The sequence below is a fragment of the Abramis brama genome (genome assembly GCF_963993115.1).
Source record: "Abramis brama genome assembly, chromosome: 11".
Classification (NCBI taxonomy): Eukaryota; Metazoa; Chordata; class Actinopteri; order Cypriniformes; family Leuciscidae; genus Abramis; species Abramis brama.
The window spans coordinates 6,142,240-6,157,259 of record NC_139973.1 but is presented as its reverse complement, the minus strand read 5'-3'; the positions used below and the strand labels follow the sequence as shown (position 1 = coordinate 6,157,259).

The 15,020-nt window shown below is 34.8% G+C and overlaps 1 protein-coding gene across 1 annotated transcript; it reads left to right on the top strand.

Annotated features, from left to right (window-relative positions):
- Positions 1-474: 474 nt before the first annotated feature.
- On the top strand, positions 475-13,493 carry rab22a (RAB22A, member RAS oncogene family). The gene is made up of 7 exons (XM_084128167.1): positions 475-802; positions 1,485-1,564; positions 3,453-3,534; positions 6,635-6,706; positions 7,144-7,250; positions 8,586-8,695; positions 9,904-13,493. The coding sequence occupies exons 1-7, from the start codon at positions 767-769 to the stop codon at positions 10,002-10,004; spliced, it is 588 nt and encodes a 195-aa protein (XP_083984293.1). The 5' UTR covers positions 475-766; the 3' UTR covers positions 10,005-13,493.
- Positions 13,494-15,020: the final 1,527 nt, after the last annotated feature.

Genomic DNA, 15,020 nt, shown 5'->3' with positions numbered 1-15,020 from the left:
GCAATTCTCGTTTGGCACTCAGTTTTTTTATTAAAATGATAATGAAAGCAGTACAAGTATTACTATGACGTATATAATACATTTTATTTAATATTAAATATATGTTATTAAGATTCACCCAGCCACATTGATGGAGGTATTAATCTGTAAATTTGCTGAAGTGTAAACGCACAGTCATCCAAATAATCATGAACTTGGGTAGCCTACATGAAATAACGATACATTAAAACTGATATTAAAACACAATAGAACATGTAAACGCAGCCATATACCTTTATATGGCCAATAGGGCTTTATTTGAGCGATTTTTATTATTATTTAAGCGTGTAATATATGTTTTTCCACGCTATGACGTAATTACATTGCAAAAACAGTTTTTGAACGGTTCAATGAAACGAACCGTGCAAAAACAGTTTTTGAACGGTTCATTGAAACGAACCGTTCGAAAGAACCGATTCGTGGGAATGACTTCTCATAACTAGACTCGTCAACCGGAGTTCAAGATGGCGATCAGCGAGCAGCTATTATCGCAACTAATCGATCATTAATATACCATTTCAGTCCTCATATTATAAGAAGCTTTACGCGTTATGTCAGTATTCCACGTCGCCTTCTTATACCATCATAAAGCAGTGGATATCCGACATTAGTGTATAGAGACTGTGTGTTGTTGTTTTTTTTCTTACGTCAAAAAGAAATAGTTGCTGATCAGGTTTATGAAACTATTTGGAATGATTGGGAAGTTTTCATTAGTTTGGAGGTCATCATGTCGCTAAGAGAGTTGAAAGTATGCCTTCTTGGGGTAAGATTTATATTCACTTTTTACGACTCGACTTTGCTATTATGGATTGCAGTTTTGGTGCAGTATTTTATGTTTTTATTTCTGTTTTGATGATCGATCATAACTGTTATTGTATGCTATAACTTGCAATAAAGTGTGTCAGTGGTTTTACTTGTTGTGCAAGCTTTGGAGATTTATTAAGTATTACAGTAACATTTGTGGAATGATGACGTATTTACCACCCATTCATAAGTGGATGATAAATGTCTAGAGAGTTTAAAAATAAAAAAAATAAAATTACTGCTCAAGGATTTCATTTGACAATGTTTGTAGTATTACCTATATTTACTCATATATTGACAATAAATGTGTCCTTTTAGTCATGTGATTTGGAAACGGGTAGTTAACATGACATGCCAAGCAGAATCTGGCAGTGTGACATTCTACACTTCATATAAAAGTAAAAAACAAAACAAAATCTAATTATATTGATTGTTTTATTATATTCAAACCATGTAATATTATAAGAACATTTGACAAAAAACAAATATATACATTTTTAATTGTTTTTTTTATTATGGAAAACTGCATCAAAAGTGAATTATGTGTTTAATAATATCATGTTGTGTTATAATGTCATGTTTTTATAACAGCCACCATTTAAATATATATATATGTGTGTGATTTTTGTCTTGTGTCCTAGGATACAGGAGTTGGAAAGTCAAGTATTGTGTGGAGGTTTGTGGAGGATAGTTTTGATCCCAACATTAATCCCACAATTGGGTAAGCTTACTGCAAAACATGCCTACTGGGAGGTCAAGCTGACTGTGATGCACTGTAAAATAAGAAAAAAACCTGCACGTTTTGAAGGATTTACACATAGCAAACGCAGCAAGCCGTGACATGCACTGAAATGGAAGATGTTTCTGGCAAAACAAATTGATACTTAGTGTGTTGAAATGTCCTCTGGATTAGAGTCAGAAAGCATTGTATAAAAAAATTATTTGCTTTAACAATGTTACGATAATAATTCAATCTCTTAAATAAGGAAACAAGATCTGTTAACCAGCATCTGGGACTTCCCTGTCGGTGCTGAGAAATCTGAATTTAATACAGATTCTCTTTCCTTCAAGTGATTTAATATTCAGCATTGATTGTGTAATGCAAGTTGCATCACAGTGTGTTAAAGATTTAACAGGTGACCCCTTTAATTCAGTTACATAAGTCTAAATTCAATTGACACACATTTCAGGGCTCAACAATAAAGATTTTTCTGCTGTCCCAGTCAGGCCAGTCATTTCTGGGCTAGTCAGTTCCCTGCTAGCCCACAAACAATGGTAATATTGCTAAAAGGAAAATCATGCTTTTCTAAAGTTCCTAAACTTTAGTTTTCTAATTTCAATAATAGCTGGAAATTATGCAGCTATAATTCAACTACTGTGAATCCAAAACACAGTTTTAATAGACAAAAAATAGGTCTGGGTTAAAAATACTGATTTCTCGATTTTAATGCATTATCATTTTGAAGAACCGATTTTTCAGTCTATGTTGTTTTCAAATGATGAATGAATTCTGTGAATGAGTGAATGATGAATGAGTTTTGTAGTGCGCTTTCCATCCAATAAATTATAATAAGCTTTGTGCTTCGTTACTTCTGATAGGAAACAAAGTCTCAGCTTTCTAATTCTGTCAAAATTATTACAAAATTTAAACAATAAATATGTTTTTAATGTGGCACGCTCTTTAATGTGGCATGACAGATTGCTAGCGCCTTCAGTTAAAGCGAAGCCATTCAGTGTCCAAAAACTCATTATGGCAAGCTAGAAAAATAACTCTTGAGAGGAGCATTTTGTTAAATATGCACCATATTGCATATTCATTGTACTTTTACTTAACTTGTTCTTCAATATTTAATGAATGTTATAATGTAATATTTAATGAATGTCATGTTTTTATGACAGCCACCATTTCAATATTTTTTAATATATTTTTTTAAAACATCATTAGAAATGTATTATAATGTTATTATTATAAAAGCTTCTTTAGGCTATGTGTAATTTCAATGTATGTGTAATTTAGCCTTCAAATCATTTTATTTCAGCCTTTAATAAAGTGATACACCAACTAGGGTTCCCTGTATAGTTTACTGCATTAGTTAAGAGATATTTTATTATGAATATGAATTTGCCTGATTGCCTGATAGGCCCCAATTAATCAATATTAAATCTTATTGAATTTCAAGCTTGTGAATCAATAGAATCAAATCGTGAAATTTGTGTCAATTCCCAGCCCTAAAAAATATGGTTGCATATTGTTATTTTAACCAATTCTAATTGATGTTTCAATGCATAACAGAAAACCAGATTTTTAAGTTAATAGGGGCATAACAACACATATAAAGAACATAAAACAATTTGTGTGTATCTGCACCTGGCAAGACACTTTCTAAAGATGTCTATAAGTAGGTCCACATGACACACATTTTCTTATATTGTAAAATATATATATATATATTAAACAAAGCTTAGAGTCTTATTGGCAGCTAAATGCACTGTAAAATTTGCCAAAAATATTTAACACATGAGATCTGCAGATGTCTCAGATTCCATGCAGACCTATTTGTATAGTGTGTGCTTAGAATTATTATTGATCATGTGCATTTTATTTTCAGGGCATCATTTATGACAAAGACTGTGCAGTACCAAAATGAGCTTCACAAATTCCTGATATGGGACACAGCAGGACAAGAAAGGGTAAACACAGCAACAATCACTACACACACACACTTGGGTGACAAACAAGCTGTTTCACTTTTTGTTTTTGCAGTGACTTTATAGTTCAGGCAGAGGGCAGTATTGCATGCATTCTCTTACTATTATGCAGGCATGCATTTGAGCGAGAGAGAGTTTAATGTCTTTCGAAAGGGGCTGGTTTTCTTCAGATAGCTAGACACGCTCTTCTCCCCCAAAACGATCTACGTTAGGAGAGACAGCTGAAGAGTACGGATGACATCTCATATTTTGAAATGTTTATCACCGCTCACAATTTAACGGCAGTCTTGAGGCTGTTTGGAATATGATCTCCTCTCATGTTTGTCTGTGATGTTATGTGAAGCTAAATGTAGAATGCCAAGCGGCCCACACAAGCTGTTAGAAAAAATAGTATCATACCATAGGCCAGATTTACTAACAGCTTGCGCAAGTGCAAGCCCTCTTTTGCTGTTAAAAAACTACTGTCAGGATTTACTAAAGACACGCAGCGAAAAAAATGTGCTGAAAAGGCGTATACAGGGTTATTTTTTGCAAGCTGAACTTATTGCATATGCATTTGTTTGAGTTTCCCTTTCTGATGCAACATTTATGGGAGAAGAGTTTTTAAATGAATCATGCAAAGTTATTTGCTGAGGTTTGCGCTATATTCTGCACTACTTTCTTGGTTAAATGTAACAAATGTGTGGGGTTTGTCACGTTCAGTTCTTTGTTCAAAATATAGACAAGGCCACATATTTCCAATCTTCACTCATACTGTTTTGCTGATATTATAATTTATAACAAAACAAAACAAAAATCTGTCTTAGATATTTGGCTCCCATTGCATATGAAGGTCTGAGCATATGGGAAAGTCTGACTTATCAAGCCTCTTTACCCTCATCTGGACCTGTTTAGCGCTTTGATGTATTCCCACCGGTAAAGATGGTGCAAGTTCATCATCGTGGCCTATGAGTGGTTAAAGAGGTCAAGTTTTCTTTGCTTTTCTTTGTTCTGGATGCTCCAGAGCCTGATGGGATGAAATGTTAGGCCTTGTCAGAGATAAGAGTTTGAGAAAAACAACTGAAGCCAGAATCTGTCTCTCTTCCTTCCTCCCTCTTATTGGAAGGGCTCTTTCTTCTTTCTTTTCTAACTTCAAGCTCTATTGTGATTTTTGTGAAGAGAAGACAGTTCTGTCCACAGTTTCCTTACTCCGCCGGGAGCTGTGTTCGGGCTTTTCACTGGCTGTCAAGCTCTTGATTAGATAATTATCCGGCACATTGCTTTTTAGAACAGCATTGTAGAAACATGGCTTGTTTTGTACTTGTTTTGATTCAGTGGCTTTGGAGGTGTATTAAATTGATCAAAAAGGTTATCGTAAAGACTTTTACAATTGTATTTCAAATAAATAATTATAATAAATGTTCCTTGAGCACCAAATCAGGATATTAGAATGATTTCTGATGGATCATGTGACTGAAGATTGGTGTAAAGATGCTGAAAATTCAGCTTTGCCATCACAGGAATAAATTACATTTTAAACCACATTAAAAGTACTGTATTTTTAATCAAATAAATGCAGCCTTGGTAAGCATAAGAAACTTATTTTAGGAACATTAAAGAATCTTATCGACCCCAAACTTTGAACAGTTGAATTTAAAATGGGCGAAAAGAAGAAATTCCATATTATAGCTAGTAAAGTGATTTCACGAGGTCTGTAAAATTGAATAGTCGACTTAACGGCAAGATACATTTGAAGAGGTAGTGAGTGACTGGAGGAAGCTGGATGAGAGAAAATGCAGGAGGAGAGTTGGAGAGGGACCACACAGTCTGGAATCCTGGGATATGTCTAAGGAGACATCCTGCAATTTTAGTCAAAAGCTAAACTGAAGCGTTTCCTCTTCCTTGTGCAGCAAACTCAGCCAAAAACAGCTATAAATGTGAGAAACCGTGTCAGTCAAACTTGATTTACTAATTTTTAATGGCAAAAAAAGATGGATTAAGCATTGCTCTGACCTGTTGTCTTAACTAAAATTAAATTAAATAATAAACTTTGTATAAATTAATTTGTAGAGTATAGTTATAAATAATTAATCTCACTTAGTACTGATTCATTGATCAGCAAAACCAGTTGAGCACCTCAAGCTTTAGGGTCCAAGTGGTTTTGGGTCCTCTGTATATTATTTACAATTTATGTACAATTATGCATTTTGCTGTATTGACTTTTATTGATGGTAAACTGTTAGCAGCTCATGCTGTTAATGAGCACAAACATGTTTGCAGCTCCTTTAACCAAAACTGTAAATTTGCCTAAAACACGTTAATTTCTAAACTGTATATTTGATTTTAAGATTATTTCACAAGCTAGCTCACGCCTAAACTTTAGAAAGCATGTAAAAAAAAAAAAAAAAACCTGTCAGGGTTTCTCATCATGTCTTCTCTCTCTACCCTCTCTCTTAATCATTCATTTTTATAATGCACTTTTCCCCTCTTTTAGGTCTTTTTTTTTCAGTGGAATGACATACTGGATCCAGCTTGTTTTTATTAATCAGGCTTTTTTGTCTATTTTTGATGACCGGGGTCAAACAAACCAACTATGCTATTTTATAATGATTAAACGCTAACAACTTCTGACACGTTGCGCTCATCTTTCCCCTGATGGCTCCCACATGTGTTGATATGCCTTTCCTTGCAGTTCCTCTACTCAAGCTCCCTTGGCTTGTCCGTCTGAAACACAATTCTCCTTTAGGTTTTAACGGTGGCTCACTTCTAGGGTTTTTCACCATGGGTTTCCCTAACCGCTGTCTGTTTGTTCTGTTTGAAAGGAACAAGTTGGAATAACATGCGTTTTTTGTGTGTGTGTGTGTGTGTTTGAGCAATCCTTTTAATTCAGCATGAAACTCGAAGGAGACCTCCGCCAAAGCGTACAAATTCTTTTAAAGCTCTGAAAATAAGCATATGCAGGTTGAGATTGGCCGCTCGGCCCCTAAGAAGGGATGTTGGGTTGTTATCAGTGATGGCTAAGTCTTGCTTTTTTTCCCTTTTTTTAAAAAGTTTCGGCCATTATTTTTCTCTAACATCTGCATGTTATCTATTTCGCTCTTAGTTTCGTGCCCTGGCTCCCATGTACTACAGGGGCTCTGCTGCAGCTATCATTGTGTATGACATCACTAAAGAGGTAATGAAACATTTCTTCATTATTACTGCACAAATCTCTCTGCTGGTAAAGCTATTAAAGGCATAGTTCACCCAAAAATGAAAGTTCTGTCATCATCTACTCAAATTCATGTCACTTGAACTACGTAAGATCTTTTTTTTTCCATGGAACATTAAAGGAGTTATGGGCTGAGGTAAGACTTTCAGTGAGTAGCGGGTTAAATGTCAGTCTGTTCCTCACACAAAGCTATCGTATGGCTTTCGAAGACTTAGTGCACAGGTCATATAGACTACTTTTATTCATGTTCAATGAATGGAAGACAGTCTGCTAGGTGACTCTTTTTGTTTTCACCTGAATAAATGTGACCACACAGGTTTCGAGCAACATGAGGGGCAGTAGATGACATAAAAGTTTGCTTGTCATTGCTTGTCTTGAAGATCTCTTCATCTCTCACTTAGGAATCATTCCAGACGTTGAAGAACTGGGTGAAGGAGCTTCGCCAACACGGACCACCCAACATAGTGGTGGCTATCGCTGGCAACAAATGCGATCTATCTGATGCCAGGTGAATTCCAGCGTCCTTGCCACAAAAGACTTCACATCCTGTCATCTCTATTCAACTTGAAGGGATGCACCCGCAATGGCTGTCAACTCAATTTGACGTCGGGAAAAGACCCACATATTTGCTGTCAACTTGTCTCGACTCATTGAAAACAAGATCGCACACGTACCGTTACCATAAGCATAACTTGTGATGAAAAAGAAATCCACTCTTCAGCGGTCTGTAATTTATCTTTCCACTTTAAATTGCTTCACTCTTCCCACAGGTCCAATGATATGTCTTGGTTCACCATTGCTTTCTTTGGCAGTGTTAGTCAGCTGTCATTGTGGTTGTATTTTACTTCTCGAAACCATAAAGACCGAGACATTGAATCTGAGGAATAGCGTTCGCACCGCAAGCCATTCAGGCAATAAATATCAGGGAAAATTCTTGCAATTGTTCTGTCTGGCACATGAAGCTTAGATATTTCTTTTTCTAGCACAACTGGTGCTGTTCTCGGTGATCCACAGCCGTTATTGTTTCTTTACATATTTTTTGCTTCAAGCTTAAGAGGTTTGCTCCAAAAACTTGCTTTCAAACACTGTCATCATGGAAATGTACTTACTGATAACATTACCCCTACTTGTAGATCTTAATAGTATTTCAAATTATATTAATTAAAAGCATAAACTAAAAGCATTACTTTTACTCATACTTGGGGTTAGATATTTTATTGGATGTGCGATTTTTTTCATTTCCCATAGTCTTTCACTTTCACCACATATATATCTATAGGGCTAGTATGCAACCACTCAGAACACCCTAGCAACCACCCACAAGCAACAAAAATCTAGTTGATCTAAATGTTTAAAGAAAACATCACTGCCTTGGCGGTTAATCTAAGAAAGCAAAGCGTCAATGGAAAATTGATCCATTGTCAGTGTGACCGGCCTGATATGTGTAGCACGGGTGCAATCTGATCAGCACCTGTGATCAGGTGACAGGTGCACAGAAAACAAGCACACAAAAGTTTACCTCCAACATGCTGCCCTGTGCTAGTTATACACCACCATCACACAAAAATAAATACATGAGCTTTACAAGGTTCATCCCACTCATATAATCTCTCACTCAACCACGGTATCTGATTAAATCCTTCTAGTCTCAAATATCAATAATAATAGTAATAACATGCTACACTTTTTGAGAGTTTTGAAAATATCAGAATTCTTCATTCATGAAACTGATTACCTATTAGTGTGGTATTACTGCTATTGCTACTGCTCTTTATTACTCACATTTGTTACTCCACTCTCTTATTTCACCCATTTTCTGTTGCTTTGTCCTTTTGTTTTCCAGAGAGGTTTCAGAGAAAGATGCCAAGGACTATGCTGACTCCATTCATGCCATATTTGTTGAAACCAGTGCCAAAAATGCAATTAACATCAATGAAGTCTTCATTCAAATAAGTGAGTATAATATTAACTAGTCATCATCGGTGCATTGTGTCATTAACAAGGCAAATTTAACAAACAATCTAGAAGCACTCATTCAGAGCCCTGTGATTTTAAATGTTATCATCTTCTCTAGATTGAGCTTGATATCAGGCAGCTTTGGTTTTGATAAATGCTGTTTATTGCAACACCATTTATTATTAAAATGATAATGAATGCATGATCTATAATTGATCCTGATGGTGGTGAGAATAGTGCCTCTGTGGATACTTGTTCTCGCCACTTGGACCCAGGGCAGTGGATGGGTTACACTGGATACAGATCTTTTACCATGGATCTTGGCAGTTGCTCCGTCAAGAAACAGGCATGACACCATGCTTGTGACTTTTGTAGAGGCACTGAAGTGGCAAATCATTTTTGCTTTTTTTTTCTCATGCATATTTTTATTGTCAATTGCTGCGTTTACATGGACCCTAATAACCCGGACTAGTAGCACAGTCAGAATAAAAAAGTCACATGTAACCACGTCAGAATAAATTTCATTCAGATTGTATGTGGTGGTTTAAACATTTTGTAATCCGATTGAGATGACATGTAAACACTTAATCGGATTGAAACCTGAAACTGGAAAGTACTGCACATGGTCAATGACGTAGAAATGGCGTAATGACGTATGATGCACGGAATGAGCTGTTGTTGTTGAATAAAGTGTCATAATAGTGACTGTTGTGTCATTCTAAAATTCTCCTTCCACTCATCGTCTTTGAAGTGGAGCAGGACAACGTCCCACCAGTCCTTGTTTCAGACTCTCATCCACAGGCGCCTTGTTTTGGGCGGGGAAAGGGGCGTTTTTACCGCTTAATAAGCAGCACGGCACAACGGTTCATGTGCTCGCGTCTCCTAATTAGGACCTGAAATAGATAAATACTAAGTCTCCTCTTTAAAACAAAGAAAAGATGCAATATAGAAGAATTGTTAGTATGCCCAAACAGTGGGAAACTATATTTGTGCATTGTGAGCATGTCAAAAAATCAATTCCGATTTAAAGCTTGTGACATATTATCCCGCACATTAACACAATCACTTCATTTAGCGTTCATGTAAACACTAAGATCGGATTTATCAATCAGAATGAATTAATTCCGATTGAAACAAAAGGTGTCCATGTAAACGTAGCTAATGTCATTATGCTCCTTTTCATTTTTATTTCATTTCCTTTATAGGTCAAAGGATCCCAGTTATAGATGCAGATGGGTCTGCAGTCAAGGGCTTCAAGCTTCGTCGTCAACCATCAGAGTCGACCAGGGAACGTACTTGCTGCTGACGCAGTCGTAAACAGTTTGGCCAGATCCTCTCCAGCCTCAGTTTCTTTCTATTAGTAAACAAGGAGAATAGCAAATGAAGAATGTGATGTTACAGGGGAAGTTACGGAACTTCCTTTTGGAGCCAAATAAGAAGTTCTGTTAATAATGGAATGAGATTAATTGTCTGAATCCCGATGCAATGGTCACTTCTTTGAAAAAAGATGCTCTTCAGCCCCCGTTCAAATGTCCTTGGGGATCCATTTCTGTTCTAGATTACTGGCCAAAATCAGACAGCAAAGAAACAGATCAGATACTGTCCTGTCTTGCTCTCTCTCTCTGTCTCTCTCTATCTCTCTCTCTGTCTCTCTCTCTCTCTCTCATTCTCATTCATTCTTGCAAAAACCTCTGCCAAACTCTATGAAGTTTTCAAGTAAAGCTATTGTCTGTCCGTCTGTACATTTGAAGAGTTTCAGCACTCCAAATGCAAGCAACACAGCTTTATTGTCTCACTATTTTTGCACATCTTTGATATATATGCTAAAAAATATATATATATAAATGGGCGAATCTCATGAAACCTGTCATAAACATATCCAGGTCACATTTCACTCAAATCAAATGAAAAAGAAAACCTGAAATTATATTTTGCAAGTCAATTTAAAGTCTGTTGTTAGGACTATTTTTCAATGCTCCTAAAAATAGACCTCATTATATTTTTCTTGTGATTTTGGGGGTAAAATGTGACGAGATTTACTCAAACCCATATTTAATATTTACAGTTAGAGAAATATCAGTGTTGTATTCCTGTTGCATAGGATATAAAGCTGTATGCGCTTCTGTCTTTCCTATATTTCGAATTGGAAAAAATCAAATTTAATTCAGTGGTAGTACTAAAAATACAGATAAAGATAACTCTGGGATTTTATGGTTCAATGATAATAAGCATTAACAAGAGATTTCTGAGCCTTGGACATTTTGAGACGAGTTAATGAAGTTATATTTGAAGTTATATATGAAGAATGTGCCAAATCTTTGCAATTTTATAATCCTGTAAAAAAAATTGTGACATAGTAGTAGTAGCAGATTGGTCAGTGATGTTGATGCATGAGTTCAACACAACCATCTGCATATTTTATCCATTTGCAAGTCGAGATAACAATAGTAACACGTTTTTTGCTCCAATTTGCCACATCATCTGTTGCCAGATTTCTAGCTTCAGATCCAGTCTGTTCTTGGACTAATAAGCAGTTGGAATAGACTTTTATGTTTTACAGTGTCTGACCGTTGTTACTGCTTGCAGTGCATAATCTGGGCATTAGTGAAGTTCAACCCTCACGCTTTGAGAGAAAGTTGGCCAGTCTTCTAGAATGCCAACAAGAATAGCAGTTTCAAAGTGTTAGATGTGATAACTATTCCATCTGTTCGCATGTTTTCCATATCAGAACTTTTAACGTTAGTGGGAAGGAGCCAAATGCAGGAATTTTGTATACGGTGCGCTTTAGACTTTTGTCCAGGACTTTGTGAAGTGTGCAGTATGTCCAAATAGTTTCTGAAATTGCATTTTAACCATTTGTGTTAGTTGGCAGTTGGTCTCCTCAGCTCCCTTGCTGTTCTTTTTCATTATTATTATTATTATTTTTTTACTGAATTGAGTGATTTTGAGAGGTCTTGCCAAATTCCCTAATTGTCTCGTAAACATTTTTCATCTTTCTCATTCTTTCACTGAATAACTTTTGGCCTGCTCATCCAACATGCTTTTACCATCTGGACAGGGATAAAAAAGGAGCGTATCTGGAAACTAGTCTTGTTTCAGAAAGAGCAAGACGTCTAATCTCTTTAAAAAAAAAAAAAAAAAAAAAAAAAAACAAGCAAAGGGAAGTAATTATACCACATATTCTTCTTTGAAATGACCCCAAATGAAATAACTCTTCTTTGCTGTCACTCAATTTTTCAGCCTAAATATTTTCTCAAGAGCTCTGGCGTCAGTTTCATTGAAGAAACAAAAAGTCTTATTTTTTGACAATCTGAGAAACTTACCTTTAAAAGATTTGGGTTAATGAACACTATTCGTTCAAGAGCGTTATAACACAATGTGGTTGAGTGGCTCTTTTTCTACACATGTAGAATTTAAGTTTATTCAGCCAAAATTTAAGATTATCTGTTACAATTTTGCATTTGTGAATATAGAATATGTTATGATTTATCAACTGAATACCCACAATGACAAAGTTGTATGTACTTAAAATGTGATTCATCTAAATGTACACTTCAGTATAACACATGACACCATCTTTTGTTTTTAGAAGTTAGTATGTGACTTTTGATGGTACTTTAAAAAAAATTCATGGATATTAGTACATGTGCTTTTGACATTATTGGCATATTGGAGTCATAGAATGTGTTTAGTGGATCAGAATGGATATTATGGGCAATCTTGAGTTTCAATTCCCGTCCTTTATCCTGTGATTCTATAATATGCAGTGCTGCCAACGCGCTATGATGTTTTCAGGAATTCACAAGTGCAATAATGATACTTTTCCCCTCCAAAATATGTGCTGTCAGTAATAATAGCAGAGAGATTTATAGACTTATTACAGTAATTGTAGTTAATCCATGAATTTTAGCACAACAGTATTTTCCTTTAGAAGACTGCTTGTTAAATTAAAAAAGGGCATATTTGGAACAATACTTGGGGGAAAAAAAAAAGCACTTTTTCAAAATTCCTGTGTGTCTTTCGTCCTAGTTGAAACAACTTGAAAAATGACAGTCCTAAGCATTCACTATTGATGTTTACACAGAGAAAATCATTCAAATTGATTCTTTTATTTTCTTTCTCTCATGTCAAACTAATTGAAGAAGGAAACAGCTCAACTAATGTCACATGTTATTAAACTCACTGACGGGCCTTTACAATGTATGGAAATGCATTGCTTGCTCTAAATGTTGTAGAGCAGCTGTTTGTTTGTCTTGTACAAAGCCTGTGATCCACAGTGAGACCAAATGTCTAATTTAGTCCTCTTGAAGTTCTTGAATTCCTGGCCAATTGGAAAGCACTTTCTGAATTGCTTGTCCTCTTGCTGGGGAGCACAGGCTTTGCATTAATGCCTTTGAATGGAACTACACGCTTGAGTCGGTCGGACAGGATAATATGCCGTCTGGTGTGGTTTGCAGTGGTGTTTAGGTGGAAGAACAGAGCCAACAGTCTTGGGCTGGCCCTAAGAAAGTTGTGAAATTCTCGTTATGTACTTTACGTCCTTGTATATACCACACATTGGATGAATTCTGTAAATTAATTGATATAGGCAATGTTACTTTACCACTTACAATTGTAATTCAGTATTTACAAAAGTAATTTAACCTAATCATTAATTGTTTTTGCCATTTAGCTTGTCTCTTTTATTGTTTTGTCATGCAAAGAAGGCTTGAAAATAACATTTATTTGTTCATTTGTGAATGTGCAAAAGGGAAATGTTTAGCTCTTTATTAGTAATAAAATTATACAAAATCCATTTTGAGTGGAGGCGGGGCTTTTTATGCTTAATCAACATACACATTGGGTTTGTTTGGATTGTAGCTGATTCAGACCGGAGACAAGTTACTCCTAATACTTAGTTTTAGTTACACTGTCAGAAAAAATGTGAAAAATTTGTACCTTTAGGGGTACAACGGCTTGTCACTGGGGTACACCCGTTGTACCCTTTCACATGGGTTATTCCTATAGGAATCAGTTCAGAGGGATTGAGAATCTGTTCGCAGCAGTGCTAGTTTCTCCTGCACTGGCCCATGGGCTATATATATACATATGACACTTGTGGTATGTGTCTCCTTTGGCAGGGGGTCCCTGCTGATCTTTTAATTGTGCTGAGGAAAGTAAAACAGTCCTCCAAGAGCTTGTATTCAGCTGCCAAACTGAGCATAAATTAACTCAACCACATGCAAGTACGACAATTCTAGAATCTTGGCTGAGGATAAAGTAATTCATGTTCATTCTTAGATATTCAGTTGGATTACTATACTGCTTTTGAAGAACAGATTTAGATTTTTTCCTCTAAAATTTTTTTTTTTTTCATACAATCCTTGCATTATGATTAACCATTTTAAAAAATCATTCTCAAATCTACACAGCCCAAATACTCTTCTTACAGAAATATACAGTATATATAAAAATTTGGTAGTTCACGAAAAACATGAACAATTTTAGTTACCTTTTTAATTGTTTTGCAGTGCCATTTATTATTTTTGTGTACAAATATCCCATGCCTCTTAAATATAAGAGTCATTAAAAGTAATTATACAAAATATATGAGTTATATATATTTTTTTGTTATATTAGGATATATATTAAATAATAAACAGTCTAAGTATTAAACAGTTTTTAAAATAATATTATTAATTTAATATAATTAAAATCTTTTTAATTATAAAAAGTATTTCTATTCTTGCAGTGCCATTTTTTTAGGTATAGCCTACAAACATTCCATGTCAATGAGCCATGTCATAAGGCTCATTGAATATAAAATAATTATACAAAAATGTATGAAATACTATATATATATATATATATATATATATATATATACATACATATATGTGTGTGTGTGTGTGTGTGTGTATTAGGGTATATATTAAAAACAGTTGATACAAACAATGAATTATATATTTTTTGTGTTATATTAGGATATATATTAAATAATAAACAGTTTAAGTATTAAACAGTTTTTAAAATAATATAATTAAAATGAATTATAATTCATTTTAATTATAAAAAGTATTTCTATTCTTGCAGTGACATTTTTTTAGGTATCCTACAAACATTCCATGTCTCTTAAACATAAGGCTCATTGAATATAAAATAATTATACAAAAATGTATGAAATACTATATATATATATATAACTTTAAAATAAAAGTTTTTAATTATATATAGGTCTAATATATTATAACATAATAAGAAACTTCATAATAAAAAAAATCTTCAGTGGTCATTGCATGTTAATATAACAAATGCACATACTGTTCATGTAACACTGCAAAGT

Coding starts and splice junctions, on each gene's coding strand:
- rab22a (XM_084128167.1), top strand. CDS start 767: ATGTCGCTAAGAGAGTTGAAAGTATGCCTTCTTGGG. Junction 803..1,484: donor TGAAAGTATGCCTTCTTGGG/GTAAGATTTATA, acceptor CTTGTGTCCTAG/GATACAGGAGTTGGAAAGTC. Junction 3,535..6,634: donor ACACAGCAGGACAAGAAAGG/GTAAACACAGCA, acceptor TTTCGCTCTTAG/TTTCGTGCCCTGGCTCCCAT.